This window comes from Colletotrichum scovillei, assembly GCF_011075155.1.
Source record: "Colletotrichum scovillei strain TJNH1 chromosome Unknown Contig00006, whole genome shotgun sequence".
NCBI classification, from domain to species: Eukaryota; Fungi; Ascomycota; class Sordariomycetes; order Glomerellales; family Glomerellaceae; genus Colletotrichum; species Colletotrichum scovillei.
In genome coordinates, this window is record NW_023336264.1 from 321,355 (window position 1) to 343,122 (window position 21,768).

The 21,768-nt window shown below is 50.1% G+C and overlaps 7 protein-coding genes across 7 annotated transcripts; 3 read left to right on the forward strand and 4 right to left on the reverse strand.

Annotated features, from left to right (window-relative positions):
• Positions 1-2,140: 2,140 nt before the first annotated feature.
• HER10_EVM0007397 (F-box domain-containing protein) lies at positions 2,141-3,601 on the reverse strand (the record flags this gene model as incomplete). Its single annotated transcript, XM_035476955.1, has 1 exon — positions 2,141-3,601. One exon carries the CDS (start codon positions 3,599-3,601, stop codon positions 2,141-2,143), a length of 1,461 nt encoding a protein of 486 aa, XP_035332872.1.
• A 3,704-nt stretch (positions 3,602-7,305) lies between these two features.
• Positions 7,306-8,788, reverse strand: HER10_EVM0011610 (uncharacterized protein; the record flags this gene model as incomplete). Its single annotated transcript, XM_035481038.1, has 2 exons — positions 8,625-8,788; positions 7,306-8,560 (listed from the first exon to the last, which is right to left on the reverse strand). Exons 1-2 carry the CDS (start codon positions 8,672-8,674, stop codon positions 7,306-7,308), a joined length of 1,305 nt encoding a protein of 434 aa, XP_035333403.1. The 5' UTR covers positions 8,675-8,788.
• Positions 8,789-9,284: 496 nt separating this feature from the next.
• HER10_EVM0000269 (uncharacterized protein) lies at positions 9,285-10,208 on the forward strand (the record flags this gene model as incomplete). The annotated part of the gene is made up of 1 exon (XM_035470057.1): positions 9,285-10,208. One exon carries the CDS (start codon positions 9,285-9,287, stop codon positions 10,206-10,208), a length of 924 nt encoding a protein of 307 aa, XP_035332018.1.
• A 641-nt stretch (positions 10,209-10,849) lies between these two features.
• HER10_EVM0003618 (uncharacterized protein) lies at positions 10,850-11,924 on the forward strand (the record flags this gene model as incomplete). Its single annotated transcript, XM_035473287.1, has 3 exons — positions 10,850-10,904; positions 10,955-11,544; positions 11,610-11,924. 3 exons carry the CDS (start codon positions 10,850-10,852, stop codon positions 11,922-11,924), a joined length of 960 nt encoding a protein of 319 aa, XP_035332409.1.
• Positions 11,925-12,340: 416 nt separating this feature from the next.
• HER10_EVM0007442 (ATP-dependent DNA helicase PIF1) lies at positions 12,341-14,725 on the reverse strand (the record flags this gene model as incomplete). Its single annotated transcript, XM_035476997.1, has 5 exons — positions 14,239-14,725; positions 13,764-14,154; positions 13,221-13,721; positions 12,769-12,961; positions 12,341-12,696 (listed from the first exon to the last, which is right to left on the reverse strand). Exons 1-5 carry the CDS (start codon positions 14,544-14,546, stop codon positions 12,341-12,343), a joined length of 1,749 nt encoding a protein of 582 aa, XP_035332877.1. The 5' UTR covers positions 14,547-14,725.
• Positions 14,726-16,346: 1,621 nt separating this feature from the next.
• On the forward strand, positions 16,347-17,806 carry HER10_EVM0008623 (glycolate oxidase; the record flags this gene model as incomplete). Its single annotated transcript, XM_035478138.1, has 2 exons — positions 16,347-16,434; positions 16,488-17,806. The coding sequence occupies 2 exons, from the start codon at positions 16,347-16,349 to the stop codon at positions 17,804-17,806; spliced, it is 1,407 nt and encodes a 468-aa protein (XP_035333020.1).
• A 413-nt stretch (positions 17,807-18,219) lies between these two features.
• HER10_EVM0004454 (TNA1 is necessary for nicotinic acid import into the cell) lies at positions 18,220-20,074 on the reverse strand (the record flags this gene model as incomplete). The annotated part of the gene is made up of 6 exons (XM_035474098.1): positions 18,220-18,813; positions 18,921-19,157; positions 19,219-19,351; positions 19,411-19,618; positions 19,690-19,806; positions 19,876-20,074. The coding sequence occupies 6 exons, from the start codon at positions 20,072-20,074 to the stop codon at positions 18,220-18,222; spliced, it is 1,488 nt and encodes a 495-aa protein (XP_035332501.1).
• Between the last annotated feature and the right edge of the window lie 1,694 nt (positions 20,075-21,768).

Below are 21,768 nucleotides of genomic sequence, written 5' to 3' on the forward strand. Positions count from 1 at the left end.
TTGCGACCTGGAGCTCCGCCTGCTGTTGTGCTAAGCCCTGAGCTAAGGATGCTAACACGCGACAGACTCCAACAGTGTCGTTGTCTCTCTGACAGCTGCTCTGCCCCATCAATGCCCGACTCTCCAAATTCTCCTCATTCGTCCCAACAATAAAGTTCTGGGCACATCCAGTGAAGCGCATTGGGCAAGGCAATGTCCAAACTCAACTGACGATGCCAAAGGTAGTCCGCAGCAGCCCAGCAAATACTGCGTCTTGGATGACTTCGACCTTCTGCAAGATTCTCAAGCTCGCTTCGACAGCTCTCAGCCAGCGCAAGAAATTAGCGCCGGTTATTACCGGTCTATTAGTCTAGTTGGTTAGGACGTCGGATTCTGATTGTTGGAACTTCCGTAGGCCCAGGTTCGAATCCTGGATGGACCTCTTCTTTTGCAAAATTACGCAAAAGTGGCATTGAATCGTCTTTCTTTTGGTTCAGAGTTGAGGTTGGGACATTGCTCTTGAAATTACGACGTTAGCTTTTGTCCTACACGCCCAGGATCGACCCTGAGCAGGCGGTGGGTTGTCACGGTGTCTCGTAACTCACCAGGCGAAAAGGTCTCGTTCAAGCCTGACCAGTTGTGCTTGTTCGCATACCAGGGCCAAGTCCAGATCCGCTTGTCAGCCAGAGCCGCTAACTTGGAACCGGATTGAATCCGGTCAAATTTCTTTGAACAAAGCTTTTGAAAACCCTTATTGCTTTAGATACAGGCGCCGGTGACATTCCATGAAGACTACAAGGGACGAAGGGTCTCCTCAGCAAGCTTGAGATTTAGAACATTTGGGTCTTGATCTTGAAGCATTCTAAATCGATGCACGCTATCTCATTATGATAATATATGATCAAGCCATGGCATACTCCACAGCAGCTGTCATTTATAGCAGAGGCAGCAATACACATAGGCCTTTCAATCTCGACTAACGGTAATACGACCTACCGCAAGGAACACAGAATCGGTGACCTTGCTTCGCGGTCCGGCCACAGCCGCGCATACAAAGTCCCGAACGCTGCAGGCTGCCGGCGTGGATTATCTTGCCGCAAGGGCTGCAGAAGCGATGGCCGGGTAAAGCAGGCGCGATATTGCATCGTAGACAGGCGGACATGATGGTCTTTAACTCGTGTGTATGATAGTTGTAGACCTATGAGCCGTGTTAGCTTGAGTCATTGAAGAACAGACGGTACTGGACACAGTCTTGCTGACCCTTGATCTATGAGTATGCTCTTTAGTGGCCTCGTGGACTGATTATAGCTTTGTGATTATCATGAGGCAGGGGTTGATAATCAATGACAATGACGTGAAAGTTGATCAACAGAATGGAGGGAGCGTGAGACGAGAGTAGGTTCCTAGTTTCACACAAAGCGAAGGCCCGAGGGGATATGCCAGACTTATATCTACTATCTCATATGTTTATGGTAGCCGCATTTGCCGATGATGCCTCGATAGGGAAGTTGCAACGTTGACGAGCATCTAGCTGCCACATGACCGGCTTTATCCGGAAGATGGCTGCATCGAGGAAATACATCTAATATCACAGCCTGACTTCCATGCCCACCAATAGCTACACCCTTGTCGCCGTAGCCCTCGAGGGCAGTGAGAGAGCGGGATCTATGCACGGGAAGCTACCAAAAACGGATCGAACGGAAAGTAGGCTGGGATCAGATCCCACCTTTCAGTATCCTCAGATAAGCTGCTGACGAATTGTGTTGATAGGATGTGTCTCGTGATCCCCATGCAGACATGATGGAGCGTTGAAGAAGAGGGGTGTGGGAGAACCCCTGCTAACAAAAAGACCTTGCATATAGCAAGCTGCAAGACTTGGAATCCCCTCAAAAGAATGATGCTTAGGTTCTCTTGGCGACAACTACTTCCATGATCATGATAATGTGAGGACAGAGAAGCTCAGACCCATCTGATTCTATGTTTGGCACCTGCTAACGACTTCTTTGCACGACAAGGGGCTCGACAATCGGACCAAAGCATGCCCAATAATCGTCTCAGATGGCGCGAATTCACAAGCGCCGTTCGACATGAGTTGATCAATCGTTGTCGTTTGATTCAATGAGTTGATTTCTACGTAAGTATGCACCTATGACCTAAGTCTTCAGCCCTCTTCAACTAGGGTTTGATCATACATGAATTCCAAGTCTAAAAGGCTCGAATTTGCATCGCATATCTTGCTGACTTTACTTGGGTCAACCAAGTCTGCATTGAAGCGTAGCTGAACTTTTCGCAAGCTCGCACATCTTTGTCCGGTCTGATGCAGGTCCACGAGTTCACGGATATGAGGTAGTATCTCCATGGTGCACCCGTACAGCTCGAGGCTCTCCAGATTAGGAGGCATATGATTGACGAGTCGCGGAACTCTCTTCAACTCCAACACCTTCTCCTCTTGCGTGAAGTTGTTGTAAAGGCTTGGGATTGTCCAAAGATCGGTGAAACCAGTAAAAGCCTCCATACCGATGTGCAACGTTTTCAACGAGACCATCTCCCGCAAGAACGTACCGATAAAGAAGCCCTCTAGTTCGACATACCATTCTTGATTCCGCCACTGATCTTGGTAGTCGATATGCAAATATTCGAGAGTATCTCGATGCGGTGACAGAGCCTGGGCTAGATCTTGTAGCTTGATCTGCATATCTAGGAAACTGCTGTCACCTGGGGTCCAGCGAAACGACTTCAACTCTCTGCAGGCACGGATGACTGTGCTTAGTCCCTCTTGGGTAATGTTCGCATCTAGCAGAGTAAGATTTTGAACGTTTGAAGACCTGGGCGGATTGGCGTTCTCATCGAAGAGGTGCCCATTTGGGCCACTGCTCGATAAACTCGCGCACGTGAATGTTCGTAACTGAGGTAGTTGTAGGAATTCCTTCCCAATGTTGAAGAAGTGGAAAAGACTCTTGGGCATCTCTGGCTCGCCGCAGTATTCTCGCAAGTGATGGAGCAACGGGGCCTTCATGCTCCCCCCGTACAATGCCGCGGCCTTTATCAAGCGAGGAAGTAGACGAGGCGCGAGAGGCGTCCCCAACTCGAGGACCTGAATCTTCGGGCATGCGAGAAACATGAGGCCAATCTGCTGCTCGACTAAGCCGTCGGCGAGGCCCCGAAGCCATTCGTGTCGCACAGCCTCCCAGTCTTCAACGTGATCGGAGAGACCTGATGCATCAATCATGTTGGTGTACACGCCAATCTCATCGCTTTCGGGACCCAAGGGTTTCTTGCTTGATGGGGCAGTGCGGTAGATGAGGCTGGTGGAGACGTGTTTGATGTTAATGCGGCGGACATATTGTGCGAGCTCGGGCTTGGTGATGGTGATGTAACGCAAGAAGTCGAGGTTGCGGCTGCGCTTCTGCGCGTACTGGCTTGTGTTCTTTGGGCCAGCGGCGCTCTCATAGGTTCGGACTGAGAGAGGTAGAGCGATTTTGTAGAGATGTTTGCATGTTGGAAGGACGGCGCAGATCGATGCGGGGTGTGAGGAGGCGAAGGCCTCGAGGACGTGGGTTTGGATTTCCACCGGTAAATCGATAAACCCCAGTGAGGTTGTCGACAAGTTGGCGCCAGGCATGATGCTCTCTTTATGCGTTTCTTTCCGCCATTGAATGAGTAGACCTCGGATTGTTGGTGGTTGTTCTGATGATGTTGCATGCACCAACTGAGATGTGGCTGGAGAAGCTAATCCTGTGGGAGGCACCAACCAGAATAGACCTTCCCGCTCGGTTCATGTTGGGAGGTTTGGCGCTCGATTGTCATTGGCCCTGGGTGAGATCAACCTCTCACCCTGCATGATCTCTACTTTTTTGAGGACGACTATCATTGTTACAAAGGTATTATTGAAAGAAAAACAAAAAAGCCAGCGCTATGCCACCAGGCGAGTTTTGCATTCTGTCGCGGCAGGTTGCCCTACTCCGTAGGAATAGAATTATCAAGCTATCCAAGAGGCGGTCACAACATATTTGACCTAGCAAGTAAGTGCACAAATATTGACGCATAAGGTAACCTGAATTGGTTTATAGCCTAGCATTCTTACTTAACAGCGCCACATCTTCGGCAGATCATTACCTGCTTGATCTGATCTCACCACAACCCCAGTGCTGTCTATCGGGTTGCGCGGCTTCGAAGTGTCCTACTTGACTGAGTGTTGACCAACTGAAATTGGACCTGTACCAGTCACCGAAGATGCTGGAAACAAGTGAGGCCACTAATAAGGCGTACAGGCTAGAGTTTCCCCTCAAGAGACCTAAGCTGGAACCCAGTGGCAACGCGGGCTGATGTTGGGACCACCTGAAGAGCTGGCAAAGAGTGGATGGTAGTATCTTTGGGTATTTGTGCCCCCTGGGCCAGGGGCTTCGCACGACTGCGTGTCTTCATGCCAAGTGCCTGGACGCCCAAAATACTCGGATTCTCCACAGTTCTTCTTCTCGAATGCCTTCATGCTAGCCTGGTAGGCAGCTGGTACGGTTGGATCGCAACTGACTTTGTATCGAGGGTTACCAGCCATCGCCACACTGGCGAGCGCAAAAAGAGTGGCTACGGCTGTGAGATGCACTGAGTGTGTTAGATGGGATAGAAATCAACGTGGTATTGACGACTTACTGATGCTGGTGGTGATTCTGTGAAGACTGAGATCTTGAGGGCAAAGTGAAGAAGGACTGATAGTGCGACTCCTTTCTATCGAGGAATTTCAGGATACCTTATGTATAGAGATTACTCAACCCACGGCGCAACGTGGCTTGATATAATCGCGAAACCGTCGCTCTCGGGTTCATGTAGTCGTATCGTCAATGCAAAGTCCGTCGGTGTTTAATCTCGTTCGAAGAAACGCTAAACTGGGCATGTTGAACTTACGTGCTCCAGGCCATGAGATAGGAAGGGGATCGCCGTAGAAGCCCAGAGTAGCTGACAGATTTTGATACGGGTGGGTATTAAAGTGCATCATAAAAGAATTTTTAATTGATTTCTCTCAACATTCAAACTCTATCTGCTCGTATCAAGACTGGCAGCATTGGCTGCGATGTGGTCTGACTCGGCAATGTGCGAGTGGGGAAGAGTGACGACGGAGTAAGAAGAGATTTCGGTAGCCTTAACCAGCTCCTAGTACTATAATCCTTCATCGCCATTTACCATTATACGGGATATGTGATTGAGTTCAAGTGCTAAACGGGTTGCTTTTGTTGCTTGATTAACAAATCGAAATTCTGCTAGCCTGTGATCATTCTTTTACTTCAAACACTATATAAAGAAAGGAAAGAATAATAGATTTGGAGAAGTTTCTGTCACCGCCTGGATTGATTTCTATTGTTGAGGCTTGTTTACGCTATTTCGAATCGATTGATTCCATCCTCTCATCTCACAGTTACAAGGCCAAGGCGCAGTGACCAAGGTGAGGGGGAATCAACAGATGAGTACAGAAGCATCAGCTAGTCACCTACCTTAGAAAACTTTGGTCAGGAGAGATAGATTGTTTTGTGACCATTCTCATCGCAAAAGGGAACCATCGTGGAGATGAGCCATTTGACGAAGGGATGCCCTTGAAGCAAGATCCCAAAGGCCCAACAGGAAGAAATGAGTGTCTTTGTCGAGAACAGTGGAAAATACACGTGAAAACACTGAAGTGACCGAATGTTGGGAACAAAATATGTCGAAGTTTCCCAGAATTGGTAACTTAAACCCCTAATTGTTGAGTTATGTAGTCATAGGCACAATATTTAGGTGACGTGTGACGGCCGTTTGCAATGCGTCATTACGCGCTTGTCCTAGCAGTATGCAGCTTAAGATGGAAACAAGACAAGAGAAAGTCGAATGAATGAACGCACAATTATATCAAACGTGTTGCAGTCATAGACATCATGAAAGATTGCAATAAAGGCTTGTACGACCTCAAAGGCTAGGAAGATCATGCATATACATTATAGAAGAGTTGTCCAGGGCTCACCCGCTGCGTATTGACGCTGGTAATGGATGCTGCTCTTACCGACTAGGAGCATTGTAAACCCTTGGCAATATTCCACAGAAACACAAGCTGGATGAGTTCATGCTTATATAGTCGACAACCCAGTATAAAGCGACATAATACGCATATTCGTATCAGTAATCGTCTATAGCAGCAATACTCACCGGTGGGCTATGTTTCGCCGCTCCGTCCTCTAACTAAACTTTGAAAAGTCAGGCGATGAGAAATCAGCCCATCAGTGAAGTCGGACTCAGTCTGGAACATTGCCCTTTCTATAGCTTAGAAGCATCCATGACTTCCTATCTCGACAGTACTTTCCGACAAAGATCGAGAATCCAGCCCAGTTTAGGACATACCGTGGCATTCCCAGGCCATTGAATCAAGACAAATTTCCCAATTGAAATTCTATAGACTCACACAAGATCATGCTGACATGACCATCATCATGCGCTGGATACAAGTACAGCCTGAGCTCACTGCTTCCGGTAGTAAGCTCGCAAGAACCACGGAATCTCATCAGAATATCTGATTACATACGAGTTCAGCCTGTAGCTTATCAAAGTTGATACAGTAATTTCCCATCTCGCGGATAAGCCAAAATAACCGACTCGGATAGGCTACGACGCAAATCTGTGGGATTGACTTGCGATCTCTGAGTTGTTCGTTTCTGCAGTCTCGCTACCTCCGAAGTCCGAGTTTCTCAAATTAGTTCAGAGAACTTGATAGTTGCCGGCACTTCCGATGAATCAATCGCTTTGAATAGCAATTTCTCACAGTACCTATCTTACTTAAGAGAAAGACGACCCACGAGTTTCGACGATTCGCCTGATATTTCCTACAATCTTCCTGGCAGAGATTTACCACGCACCTTCCTACGACTCGGTCATAGACAAGCCATCCGTAAGTTGGATAACTCCAACAGGTCTTAGCTGTGCTGACAACATCCCCAGAATATGAGACTCACAACTCTGGTAACCGTTCTTTCGATTTCGATTACCGCACAAGCTTGCTCTGGCTATAAATACTGTCACTGCTACGACTCAGATGGCACGCCAAACGACAGTGCCACCTCGACAGTCTGCACAAAGGCTGGGTATCAAACGAAATATAACTCGGATCTTCGTCACTACGAGTGCTACTACTATAGCGAGACATTGTTCAAAAATATTGGACAGAGCAATTGCGGGATGAGGGAACGTTGTATCAAGGCTGGAGCCACTGGAAAGGACTCAAGCTGTAGGGGAAAGGTGTAGATGGTTGATCATTCGAGCTCATCATGATGAGGGTTCTTCGTAGTCATTTTATTACTATTTGACGGCTCAAAACTCTATATCCGAATTCAAAACCAACTCTTGAGGGCAATCGAAGTCATCCAAAATCACACCATGTTCTGTTTGGACTTTTCGGCGGCCCAGAGCGTACAAGTTTTGGCTTTCGAAGAGGCCCTCTCTTTCTGCTCCCAGTACCTTTATCAAACGGAGAGCTGAAAGCCGCACTTCTAAGCACTTGCACTCTGTAACAACGAAGAACAGCACAGGTGAGAATGCAAGTTCGAAAACAAATCGTGGTAGCCGTATGGTCCGCAAATTATTAAAGTCAGAAGCCAATGCAATCATCTCGCGGAAGCCGTGTATGTGTATTTCATCGTTGCCTCCATGATCCACTGGGAACAACATATCGAAGCAAACTTGACATGTGTGGAAGCGCATACGCATCAGTGCTTGCGGACCTTCGCTAGCACAATTTGGCTGAGATGTTGAGTCAATGTCGAGGCCATCCATCAGTTCTCTGCATTTCTGCAACAGGGAACCGATGCAGTTGCGCTCCTTCACCTGATCGAAATCAGCTCCTTTCCTCTTCCAATGTTGTAAAATCATTAATCGTCGGCAAATTTCGTCGATCATCGAGTGTGCATCCTCTACGTTATCAAATTTCGTCGGTACCGCATATCTTAGGACATGTGCGAGGGCTGAGTCCGCAGGAGGCCTTCCAAGGAGCAGCGGAAGGACACTTAGTCGCCGAAAGACTGGTACGAGATGATCTCGTATCCAGGGTTTGTCGCTGCCATAAGTCTCTAAGATTTGGTTGCCGTGTCTGCAGTGCCGAATCGCGGTTTCGTTATTTGACTGCAGCAGCTCGATACATGTAAACAAGACGCATACAACAAGGACTAAAGACTGATCTTGCACAGCCTTCACACCTTTGATTGCCGCATTATAGTACTGTAATGCAAGCAAAGGTTCAGTGGATGGGACCGTCCGCATCTCGCGAGCCTCGTACAGGTGACTGATTGCCAACAGTGAGTACTTCACTATTGGCTCAGATTGGCTGAGCTGCATGACAAAGTACGTCCAGAAGGCAGGCTTCCTAGGGCCAGATAGACGAGGCGCAGCGTATTCATAGAAGTATTGCAGTGACCTTCGCTCAGTTGCGGAGTCTGATCCATAATGTCGTAGGGCTGCATGAATCTTGAACTCTACCGATGCCTGTGCCAAGTAGCCGTCGCACTTTCGGCCGGTGTCGTTGCAGCGTCGACAAGAAGGCTTGGTTTCGTCGCACTTGATCTTGCGAATCCTACAAAGATTAGTACAAAAGCACTCGCCTGAGGTCTCTGCGAGGTAGTTCGATCTATGCATACTTGCAAGTCAAGCACCCGGTCTTAGTCTTCTTGGAACCTTTTCGTGCCATGGGATGATCACATCAGGCGACCAAAGATAGGTTTTCTCATCAATTCCGGCAATATTAAGGCATGGGAGCTCTGATTCTGTTGATACAGGTGTGATGACTTGCGCTCTAGTCTGTTCCACCTGATGTGATGATGTAGCTGGGAGTTCGGAATGTCCCTTTGTTTGCCATGGGTCTGGTGCGGTAGGTCATGTAAGACTTGAACAAAAGCCGAACGAGCCAATCAAACTTCGCACTAAGTAACTTGCGATTTATAATCATCGTCGTCACTGTACTAGCTACCTCATGAACCCTCTGATTGGTTCATTCGGTTTTGAGAATCCTAGTACGGATAGAGTTGAGGCTAATGACACTGAATACATGTAATTGTCGTGGCTGTTACGAAGGATCACACACGAGCGGTGCTTAGCTTACAAGTTCTCAAAGGAGATAACGTGGTGTTTCATTTCCTTTGGTTTTTCAATTGAGAACGTCGAATGAGTATTTAAGCGAGTGGTCCTCCCCTCAGCAAATGCCCGCTGCCAGCTCAAGACATTGAAGCTCAACCGCCCTCAGCCCTTGCTTATTATTCAGACTACCCTTATCTTCCTCAAACTATATTCCAATAACAGTCATGTCACCTGTGCGGCAAGGTCGTAAGATTGCCTTAGTTGGCGCCAGTGGTAACCTCGGGCAACGCACCCTGACGGCACTGCTCTCTCATGGCATCCACGACATCACCATCATTGTCCGGAATGAATCCACCTCTCAGTTCCCTGAGAACATCACCATCGAGAGAGTTGCCTTCGACGACGAGGCTACCCTCACTTCTGTCTTGAAAGGCCAAGAGGTCTTGGTATTGCAACTTGGCATCCCAGCTGTGGGCCTCAGCGACGTCTTCATCCGCGCTGCCGCAAAGGCCAACGTCCCGTACATCCTCCCGACTGAGTTCGGTAGTGATCCAGAAGGAAATCTCATCGAAGAGCTGCCCGAGATTGCCAGTAAGCGCAAATACCGAGAACTCATCGAAAAGCTAGGAGTTGGTTCTTGGATCGGTGTCATTACCAACCCTTGGTACGATTTCTGCCTGCCTATGAGCGATGCCTTTGGTATCGACACCAAAACACTCAAGGCTACGCTTTGGAACGGGGGGCGTACAAAGATGAATTACACTACGCTGGCCCGAGCTGGAGTGGTTACCGCCGAGGTTGTGGCTATGCCAGACGTAGAACTTGCACGCTATCGCAACAAATGCTTCTACACTACTTCCTTCCACGTCACCCAGAGAGAGATACTGAGCAGCATTATGCTGGCGACTGGAACATCTGAGACTGATTGGAACATTCGCGAGGAGGCCGTGGATGATGTTCTTGAGAGAGCCAATGCGATGAGTGGGAATGACGCACATGCTGTGGTGCTTGCGAAGTTTCTCCCGCTGCATTACAAAGAGGGCGAAGGGGGGGATTTTAACAGCAAGACTGAGGATCTCGGCCGTTTTGATCTGAGCACGGAGGACTTTCATGCCGTCACGAAGGATGTAGTTCAGCGAATTATGTAACCCTAGAGTGCTGTCCTGCGCTTGGAGAGAATCGGAAATAATCTTTGTCCTTCAGAACAAGCATGTCTCGCGTTCTCTCTGAAACTTGTAGAAGTCGGTAGTTGCAACCTGATTGTCCTTTGGATACAGGTATCCTTGTGGCTGCATCAAGCATGGACTCCTGACCACCACAACAGGTCACACTAAATGTAAGGTACTTCTCATAAGTAATCGAAAATGACTCACTGAGCTTAGACAGTACATAGAAAGGCACCAAGTGGTCATAGATGGTGATAATACGCTGATGTTGCCCCTTTCGACTGTTGATTTGCTCGAGAAGCCGACTCCAACCGCTATGCCTCTCACTTGGCACACACCGGACCAATGTCGGACCAACTTCTCGGCCCGGCCCAACCCCGCCAAGTGAACGCATCTCAGAGCGGTCGACTAAATCGGATAGACATGCATCGGCATCAAATCGGTAAACGGACGGATCGCAGTCCGGGTGAAACAGAGTGACGTGACGTTTAAACCAGACCGCGAGTACACAAATCCACAAGGATGGCTTCCATCTCGTGTTTCTCCTCTCTCCTTGCTTTGCGACGATTTGATCATCGCCTCTTGAAAAGTACCTTGTCTTACAGCAGTAGAACATACCAAAAATGACCGCGTGGAAAGTGAATGGCAAAGTTGCGCTCGTGACCGGTGCTGGATCAGGTTGGCATCCTTACCCCTTTTTCGGAGTTACTAATACTAACAGAGTTCAGGTATCAACCATGCGCTAACCAAAGCCCTTCTCGAGTCGGGCTGTTCAGTCGTCATGGCGGATTTGAGACTACGTCCCGAGGCCGAAGATACACTCAAGAAATACCCTCATCCCCCAATCAAGCCTGACACCGCGTCGGCTATCTTCCATCAGACAGACCTCACAGACTGGTCTCAGATCAACAAACTGTGGGACGCCGCACTCAAGACATATACGCGAGTCAATTTACTCATCAACGGGGCCGGAATCTATGATCCCCCATCCAGCGACTTTTGGAACCCGCCTGGGATCTCGCCTCTGTCCCGAGACCAAGCCGATGCCAAAGTCGGCATGTATCAGGCTTACGCCATCAATACCATTGCCCCTGTCAGACTTGCCCAGATCGCCGTCGAATACTGGCTCCGTCCCGAAAACCGACATCTTGCAGGCAACATCCTCTGGGTCGCCAGTATGGCGGGCTACGTCCACGGCCTCCTTACACCGTTTTACTACTCGAGCAAGGCTGCCGTTGTCAGCATGTGCAAGTCTCTTGGCTCTTTGAATAAGGTTGCCGGCATTAGGAACGTCGCAATCTGTCCGGGAGTAGTCGATGTATGCTTCAACCTGCCTGGACTCCGTCATGTTCACATGCAATGAGTGCTGATAGCCTGCCGCAGACCCCAATCTTCCACGCCTCCTACAGTCGAGAGCGTGTACATGCCGACGACTTGATGCTAAGCGTTGACGAAGTGGTCAATGTTGCCATGTCTGCCATCTGTGACTCGAAATACGGCGACGGGAACGTTATCGAGGTGTTCTGCGGAGGAACGAACGAGGACCACAAGGTCTGTGTTCGGGACGTGCCCTTGGAAAGCCTGTACGACGTCGAAGGTATGAAGGGCCTGGCAGCTGGAACGCATATGCTAGACAAGCAAGACGAATTCGAACAGAAGTTGAAGAAGGGTGGCCTGGGGTTTCCTGCAAAGATCTAGGAGCGGACACGGGTTGGACAGATAGTACGTCAGTCTGCATAGGAATAATCCACTGCCGCAGGTATTACCGCTTATCGAATTTCGAATACAAGGCAGGCAGGGTAGTGACACCAGGATGATACTCCTACTAATCTCCTAGGCCAAGGTTGAATGACTTCGCGGGCTATTCCATGATAGCGTTTCAGGGGGAATGAAGGTGTAACCACACTGCAGTACTTCGGGCGCGGTTCCGTATCCTGTGACTTTCCCTACAGTATAGTATACCATAAGGGGTTGCCTACTACTTGAGCTAGCAGTTGAGCCAACTCCAACGAATGCCATAAAAGCCCTTTACCCTCGTTCCAGCCGCACTTCGAGCACAAGCCCAGGATCTATCAATTCTGTGTAGAGTCTTGGGTTGGATCCCTGACCTGAGCTTAATTTCCCTCAGCGCTCCTCTCAAGCTCTTCCAGAAACCTCTTCACTTCGGAATCCAGTTCCAAGCCCGACTGAAGCATGTATTTATCGGTGCCTTCTATCTGCAGACCTTGGAGAGACCGGGCACGGCTGAGCGCTACATAGGCTTGGCCCTTTTCAAAGACAGAACCCAAGTCAACGATTAAGCGGTCAAGAGACAGACTCTGGCTCTTATGGATGGTCATGGCCCAGCCTGGAGCGAGAGGTAGCTGTGTCCGAGATATGAGCATGTGCGGGTGCTTTGTGCCAAGTTCGTTTACTGCGCAATCCGGGCCAATGACACGGCGTTGGCCGTTATTGAACTCGACCTCGGGGTCTTCTTTGAGTCAGCCAATTTGAGAAAAAAGTGAAGAGTTTGTCCCAGCAGCTGAGCCGGATTTCTACTCACATAATTCAGGCGCGCCTTCGTCCGTTAAGAACCATTCCGTCAGACGAAAACGTTCCATAGCAGCATCGAAAGCTGGCAAATCCTTCTTGTAGTTTTTTCGCTTAGGTTCCGTGGGACGTTCAATCTTGGAACGTGAGACAAAGTCGCAGATTTTGCCCTGACTGCCGTTACACAGGCCGCTGTCTAGATCAATCTGGTGCATACAAGTAACGAGGTCAGTGAATCTAGCGACAAATGGTTCTATGCAACAAGTGATTGCGGAGGACCTTACGTTTGCAAGCAAGATAACCGGCATATGAAGCTTCAACTCCAGAGATTGGGCATAGCGATGCTCCCCCAGGTAGGACAACGGTTGCCGCGAAGACGGTGCTTTAGGGTCCGAATCTCGCTTCTGGATAATGTACTCTGTCAATAACCCTTACTTTGCAAATTTTAGAATCGCGCCTAGATACAGCTCGACGCATGAGGTAGTCAGCACTTGCCGTGTAGTAATCGATCAGAAGATCAAGTTCTTCATCTGTGCTGTTATTTTTATTGGCATAATCGAGACACCAATATTCTTGGGACAGGGTATGGAGCCGTTTGAGCTGATTCTTGTTGTGCTTTTGAGCTTGCAATCTACGACTGAACAAACGAGTTGCGTTCTCAACCTGGGTTGGATGATTTAGCAGTAGGTTGATATCTCCCGGGCTGAGATCTTCACCCAACCGGCATGTCTGAAGAATCCTGATAAAGTCCTTGTCTGTTTGTCGATGAACCTTCTTCAGGTGGACGTACTTGAAGTTGCACCTCACCCACTCAGGAGACTTGAAGGCCCATTTGTCGTGCTCCATGAAATACCCATGAGCATTTCGCTGCGGCCCTTCATCGCTGACTCCTTTAGGGCAGAAATATGAACGGACTGAGTTCCCGACATTTTCCTGTTGCATTTCCGAGCCACAATCAAGACAATACTTGAATGGCTCTACCGGAGGCAGCTGGCAGAAGTCCCCAACAGCCATGACCTGGACGCCGCCAAAAGCGCCTTGAGCCTCCATCCAACTCTGGGAGTTTTTTGGGGCTGCTTCGCGTCGAATACGTCTCATGACCCGACCGAGTCGTTCAAAGAATTGATTCTCAACCATGCTGATTTCGTCGATGATAAGAACATGGGTATCAACTATTCGATTCTTGTTTTCATTGTGTCGCGACTTTCCCATTAGTCTACCGAATGCATCTGGCTTTGAGAAATCATCCGGTGTCCAGCCCGCGTAATTCCACACTGTTCTACCACCGATGTTGACAGAAGCGATGCCGGTAGGTGCGATGAGTTGGACTTCTCGTTCATTTGCTTTGAACATCTTGTGCAAGGCCTTTACGAGGACAGATTTGCCGCATCCGCCTGATCTACATGCATGTGAGGTTAGTATATGATTATTGGGTTATTGACGTAATGAATTGGACCATCATGAAGCCACCTGGCTTACGCACCCAGTGATGAAAAGGTTATGTCCCGCCATGGCAAGATCCATGGCGGCTTGTTGTTCCTGGACAAGAGGGGGCTCGCAAGGGTCCGGTACGGGCTCGAAACTATGGGCTTGAGGCTCGCCCGTACCGGCAACTGCGGCTGCAACATTGCTGGATGCGGCATTGCCAGGTATGGGACTGCTGGACGCGGCAGGGGTATACTGAGGTGTGCTCTCATGTGTGTTTTGCGGCGTAGGCTGTGGCTGCGATGCAGTGTAAGGTTGCGTTTGAGATACACGCCTTGCCTCTTCTGCCTCAAGCTTTTCTGTCATTTTATTACGCAGGAGATCCACCTAGGACAATACACATCAGAAACGAACTTCAATCGCAAAGCAGAGTGATGTCTCACAGCGTCGTTGTATGTTGGTGCTTTCTTGTCTGCGTTCAAGCAGTCAGCCCGGGAAATGCTTTTTGCCATGTTCGAGATTTGACTTACACCCTTGCCCTGGATAACCTTTGACCAACGGCTCACATTTTCCCCAACTTTCGAAAATGCCAGTTTTCCTCCCATTCCATACCACGAAGTACTTTTCGGCGCCGGAAAGTTCCTTTGGTATGCCCGACGTGTACTTTCTCATCATGTCGTTCACTTTGTCTGCTACTGAGGGTTGCGGGGGGGTATCAGAAGGCCCGGCATCGGACTCCGCTTCAGAGCCGGAGTCAGCTTCAGAGTCGTCTTCAGTGTCATCTTCAGGTTCGTCTTCAGCGTCATCTTCAGGCTCATCTTCAGTGTCGCTGTGTCTCGTCAAATCAATCTGGTCAGGCTCGGGTTGGGATCGCTGTCTTTTGGGTGATGGTGGGGAGAGGGAACCGCCCGGCGGGCGTTTGGGCGCGCGACCCCAAGTGACTAGCCATTGGAATATTAGCTTTGTTTCTTGTATGATGGGACTTGTAGTCGAGTTTTACGAACGTGTGGTTTGTTTGAAGGCCATTTTAGTTAATCCTTCTTTTTGCGCAACGGTTGGAAAGATCCCGCGTCATGAGGCGGAGAGGCTCTGGCACGGTCGCGTAAATTTGATATTAAATGAGACAGACGCGTCGCGGACTGATTAGATTGGGTGGCATTAAGCTCCCAAAGGCTCGGGCCACCCGTTCAAAACCTAGGTACCCAGTATTATGGGGCTCGGCTGAACCAGAGCAAATGCTCCGTGTTCGCAAAGTAAGGCACCCTAGAAACTATTGACCCTAACGAAAGGAAAAGATTCGTTACGGTAGAGTTCTTCTTCATTGGCCAACAATGCCACACATCAACGCGCAGTTCAACGCCTTTGGTACGGGAAGTTTATGACGTCTATGGTCCACGGCACTTGGTGCTAAGGGATTCGAAGAACTAGCCCCAGAACGGCTAGGGAGCTTAGGAACCAACATGCACTGCACCGACGCACACACCCACGGTGTCTGGACCAGCTTGCTGCTAACACTGCACCCTCATTCCCTACAATTACAGCCAACACTGAATCCAACGCGTATTTCCGATCATCATTCCCGCCATGCACTGCTTGTCCCCCGCACGAAGCGAGTCAGCTACTAGCAGGGGCCCCATTCCGGGGCCCCGGACAACTCCCGAGCCTCCCCCCAGCTCCAACGTCGTCGCCGGACACTTCTCCGCCCAAACCTGGCAACGGTCGACGACTAACATCCTCGACGCCGCAAACATCGTCACCTTCTAGCGAATTGGATTTCGTAACATGGCGGAGCCGCACCACTTTTTCGCGGGGATTCCACTGCGAAAAGCAAGCTATGGCTTGAGTGGGGGAGCAGCTTTGTCTCGAATCGGTCCAGAAGCGGCGTCATGGGGTCGTGGACCAACGCCAACATGACCCCCACCTAGACCTGGCTGGCGTGGATTCGTGGGGTCAATGTGCCGTCAGTGGAGATGTTTGACATCGTGAGCCTTTCGCGGGGTGGAAGAGCCAAGCTTGGTCTGCACGATGCGTCTATCTCAACTTTCCAAGGTGCCTCTGGGGATGTGGAAAACGCTGGATCCGCTCGAGCTATCAATGCCAATATCTCTTGCATCTTGCTCCCTTATTCTCGCTCAGAATCACTGATACCCATCAGTGATCATCACCATGGTCGTTAGCGGTACGGAGGTTGCGAAGAACAACACCAGAGACTCGTGCTGGGTCGTTGTGCATGGCCAAGTATGGGACGTCACAGGTAGGCTCATGCTCCGGTACCCAGCTTCACATTGCCAACTCACACTAGACCAGACTTCCTTGATGAGCACCCTGGCGGCGCGAAACTTATCATCAAATGTGCCGGCCGAGACGCGACAGAAGACTACGACTCTATCCACAACCCAGACCTCATCACAGAGACCCTATCACCAGACCGCTGCCTGGGTCCCATAGACCCAGCAACACTACCAGAGCCGCAAGATGCCTCGTCGAACGCTCCTGAAAAGCAAAAGCCTGCTTTCCCACATTTAGGAGCCATCATCAACGCCGCCGATTTCGAAAAGGTCGCGGAGAAGTACCTCTCGCCCATGGGCTGGGCGTACTACTACTCGGGCGCAGAAGACGAACAGAGCCTTGACGACTCGCGCCGCATATTCCGCAAGCTCGCCCTCCGCCCGCGCATTCTCCGAAACGTCGACTCCATCTCCACGTCCACCAACATCCTCGGCCTCCCTACTTCCCTACCTTTCTACATCTCGCCTACAGGACAGGCCAAGTACGCCCACTCCGAAGCCGAGACGATTCTCTCGAGCGCTGCAGGCAAGGAAGGGATCATGTACTGTATGCCCACCAAGCCGAGCGCGTCGGTCGAGTCCATCTTCAACGCCAGGGTGGACGAAGCACAACCGTTGTTCTTTCAGCTATATGTTGATAGGAACCGGGAGAAAGCGCAAGCTACGATTCGCAAGGCAGAGAGGTTAGGCGCAAAGGCGATCTTCGTGACGGTCGATTCACCCGTCATCGGCAAACGCGAGCGCGATGAAAGGCTGACTGTTGGCGATGAGCCTCTTTCAGAACCCAGCGGCGTGGCGAAGACGACGGCTTCTGGGCTACTGAATGCGGGGTTGACGTGGGCTGATTTGACATGGATAAGACAGACAACCTCGCTGCCAATAGTCATCAAGGGGATCCAGTCGGTTGAAGACGCGGTCATCGCTCACGAGCATGGAGTAGAAGGCATCGTGCTATCGAATCATGGAGGACGGTCCCAGGATACAGCACAGGCGCCCATGCTGACGCTCCTTGAGATTCGCAGATACGCTCCGCACTTGCTATCCCAAGAAACCAGAGCCAAGTTCCAGATATTTGTCGACGGTGGCATCAGACGCGGTACGGATATACTGAAGGCTATTGCTCTTGGTGCCACAGCTGTTGGCATTGGTCGGCCGTTCTTGTACTCGATGACGGCTGACTATGGCGAGGCTGGTGTCAGGCGGTTGGTGCAGATCCTAAGACATGAGCTACAGACTAATATGGCGCTCGCGGGTGCCACGAGTGTGGAACAAATTGTTCCAGAGATGGTTAATAGCGAACGTGCTGAGAAGGAAGTTACAGGGAGGGTGAAGTTGTAGACTATTTCAAGGGCTATGTGTCAACTGTGGACACTGACAAGTACCATGTTTCTCCGCAACAAGGAGCCTTTTCACCATAGAGTCTATCTAAGTCACTTTAGTAATGATCTCATTGCTTATGTTCCCTGGAAGAAAAGCGCATTGCGGGAAATACTGCAACGTCAAAGACAGGTAGTGACCTCTCAGTTTGCTAGGCAATCATTCTTCATACTGAGGCGCGATGGGACAGGTAAATGAGTTGCTGGTAGAGGGGACAAGTGCTGGAGCACGAAGTTCATGGCCATTTGTTTTGGACTTAACTTAATTTCAAAAGTTTGTAGGAGCTTAAGGCAGTGTCAACACCATTAAACATAGCGAATTAATCCATCCTCAAGACTACTAGTTGAATATAACAGCATTACCCAGTCGACGCTTCAAATGAGATATCTGAACCCTCCAGCGACCTGCGCCTGTGTCGGACCATGCTTCCCCGTGTCCTCGCCCCGGTCCAACTTGGCATTCAACCTTCTCAACCAAATCCTCGTCACAGTAGCGAATCCAATCGCCAAACCTGTCGCCGCAATATTCACAATAAACGCCGTGACATATCTCGGCGCACCATAGTACAGATAACTACCCCAAATATTTGGCGTGTTACACATGGCGTTAATCAGCGCAATAGCACTCGCACGCTTGACCGAAGGCTGGGCCAGACTACCCGTAATCCACGAAAGCACCACCACCGCAGCGGCATAGAAAGAGCCCGGGAGAAGCATCATGGCGACGTAGCGTGCTGCCGTGTTAGTTGTTGAGACGGCAATGATGTTGGCGACAAGGGTGATGCACAGCGGAATGACAATGTGGAGAAAGCGTTCTTGCTTGCGGTCTGAGTGGAAGCCGTTTAGGAGCATGGTGATGACGCAGAGGAGGAAGGGTGGCGCGGTGAGGGCGTAGGTCATTGTGCGGGAGAAGCCGAGGCCGCCAACGACGGAGGGGAAGAAATTTGCGACGGCGCCGACGATGTAGGTCTGATGGTCCGGGTGGATTAGCAAAGTTGTTCATGGTGTGCCCAAGACTTCTCTAACCTCTTCGGAAAGGTGCTTGAAGGGGCAGATAGGTGAGGTGTGCGACTTACAGAGTAGAGGACTCCCATGAGCAGCCAGGTCTTTGGGTCCGTGACGGCCATCATGAAGCCCTTCATAGCGGTGACTTCACTGGAATCATCTTCCTGGCCTTGATCTGCAGCGAAGTTGTACTGCACCCATTCGCATTCCAGTTGTGTTAGAGTGGGAATCTTCTTGTTGGAATTGGGCAGGATGCATGCGAACGGAATGGCCAAGCCGACGGTAATGACGCCCTCGACGAGGAAGAGCTGCGATTGTCCTGATCAGACCGAGAAGGCTTCAGATATAGCAAAGAAAACAGGGACATACCCAACGCCAACCTGCAAGTCCGTGTGCACCATCCAGGTTCAGGATGGCGATGGCGAAAAGACCGCCGAACGCATTGCCCAGCTGGGAACCAGAATAGAGGATGGCAGTCCGCAAAGCAAATTGCTTTCGGTTACTAGAGAGACATAGATCAATATCGCTCGGGACCAAGAGCACATGAACGGGATGGCTTACTAGAAGAGGGAGAGGAAGTACAGTGCACCAGGGAAGAAGATGGCCTCAACGAAGCCAAGGAAGAAGCGCGCCATCAAGAGGCCTTCGTAGATGTGCACCACGGCCATTAGGGAAGAAATGACACCCCATGCAGCCATGCCACAGCAGATATACGCCCCGGGCCACTTGATCTTGCCGACAATCATGTTTGAGGGAACTTGCATGAGAACTGCAGAGCTATCGTGTTAGTCAGGGTTTGAGAACTGTGCTTCTGCGACTGAACGGATTGGAAGTTCTCACTGTAGCCAACAAACAGAATGCTGACGGTTGTCTGGTACTCGACTTGGCTCAGGTTCAGGTCTGTGGTGATGTCGGCGAGCTTTGCGCTGGCAATGTTCTGGCGGTCGAGGTAGTTAACTTTAATCATCAGGTATGTTAGTCGTGTCCTCTGGGAGAAGCTGGTTGGAGTACGTGGGTTGCACTCACGGATGTACATGATGACCATGATGGGCATGATCACCAAGTCCATTTTCAACGTCGCCTTCTTGCCAATTCTCTCATACTCCTCCTGGCTCAAGGCCGCCAAGCTGGCGGGCATGATGAGGTTGCCGCCATGTTGGCTTAGTTTATCGGCGTTGAGGTCCTCGACCTGGTCCGAAGACCTCTCTGTCTTGTCCATATCCATGGTTTCTTATTGGCCCGAGACTGAGTAGAGCTTGTTTCTCTCGTGGCTCAGATATCGAATAGCAACTGGGATTAAGGGATTCAGCGAGGTGAGAGACAAGAAGACCTGCCCTTGAGAAGTCAAACATGCGGCGGTCGAAAGACGTGGGAAGGCTCTGAACTTAACCTCCTTTTCCCCGGACCCGTCAACCTTGGAACAACCTCCCATTCCTTCTCCTCGTCCCACAATCATCTACTTTCCTTCGATTCCCCCTATCCTGAGGCAAACGTGGAGAACAATCCAAACGCGGGGAAACGACCCCATGGGGTAGGGCCTAGCATGGCAGCATCCACACGATGCCTTTGTTCCTTACTGCTTGGCCATCCCTGAACCCCCAAATATCAGGCGACCGTGTGCCGACTTTCTCGTCGGACCGCCCCCACCTTGCAGCTCTCCGGCATCAGATCCGGCGTTAGGACAGAAGGAATATGGGATTTCTTGGACACCTAGGGGCCAGGGATGTTTGCGGGACTATGTGGGGGTCATACGTTGGGGATCATGGGGTAACTCTCTTTTACCGTCTGGGGACGGCGAGCTCTCCAATTCCCTCGAGCTCTCAAGTACCAGTACAGTTAGCTTAAGAGCCATAGGCACGATGAGATATGCTCGGCTCTCGTACTACTCATCTATATTCCAAGCCTTGGTATTACTCTTTTCTGTCTGGTAGAATGTAACTGCTCCATGAGACCTCAAGGAGTATGGAGGATGACCAAGATCTAGGTCGATGGTAGACCGTAAAGGTGCTTTCCCCACCTCCACGATAGCCATCATCACTCAATCCGTTCTCGTCTTTGACCCCCACCTCGGCATCCATTTTCCAACATCCATGAATCGCTGACCGCCTGGTCAATCCTCCATGCCTTCGACAGGGATATCACTTCTAAGTTCCACGAGACCAAAAGGAGTATCGAAGCAACCTGAGTTCATGACTGAAGAGTAGACGTAGTCTGTAGACTTCCTATCAGTTACATCTTCTGAAATTGCCCACATACTTGATCAAATATGCGATGGGCTAGCTCGTCTTACTTTCAGCATAGAGTATTTGAAGAAGCCCGCCTGGCACTTGAGCAACCAGACCTAAATAGGTTTCAGCCTATCAACAGAGAAATGCATCTCTATCCGTCTTTCTTAGGGTTCATCATGTCCATGTGGGTTCGATGAGCCAATGTAATGTCCATGCCCGGGCAATGCCGGTTCGATAACGCTATTTCCCCAATGTAAGGCACGCCACATGGCTCTACTCCTTACAGGTTCAACGTATGCGTACCTAGGTATTCACCTGGTTTCAGGCGAGCCCGACTAGTGTCTTGGGACTACACACTTTGAGAGTACGTTTCTCATGGCACGCCGTTCTGTTCAGCCCATCTTCGGCGTCACTCTACAGAGATAATCCGGCAGGAGAACGCCACATTCACCGTCAAGGACTGAAGAACGTATGACAGTGCAACAGCCTATCATGCAAGCCGCATCCAGCTTTGTCTCTCCAATACACCTGTCATTTGATAGGGCGATGGCGGTCTAAGAGTCGCCCTGCTCTTCTGTTAGATGTAAAGCTGTCAATAATAGGGCAAAGGTGTTTCAGGTCCAATCAAGAAATAACAAACGTAATTCTTGTTTCCTCCAAGAGAAAACACTTGCGGAGCTGCTTGCTTTAG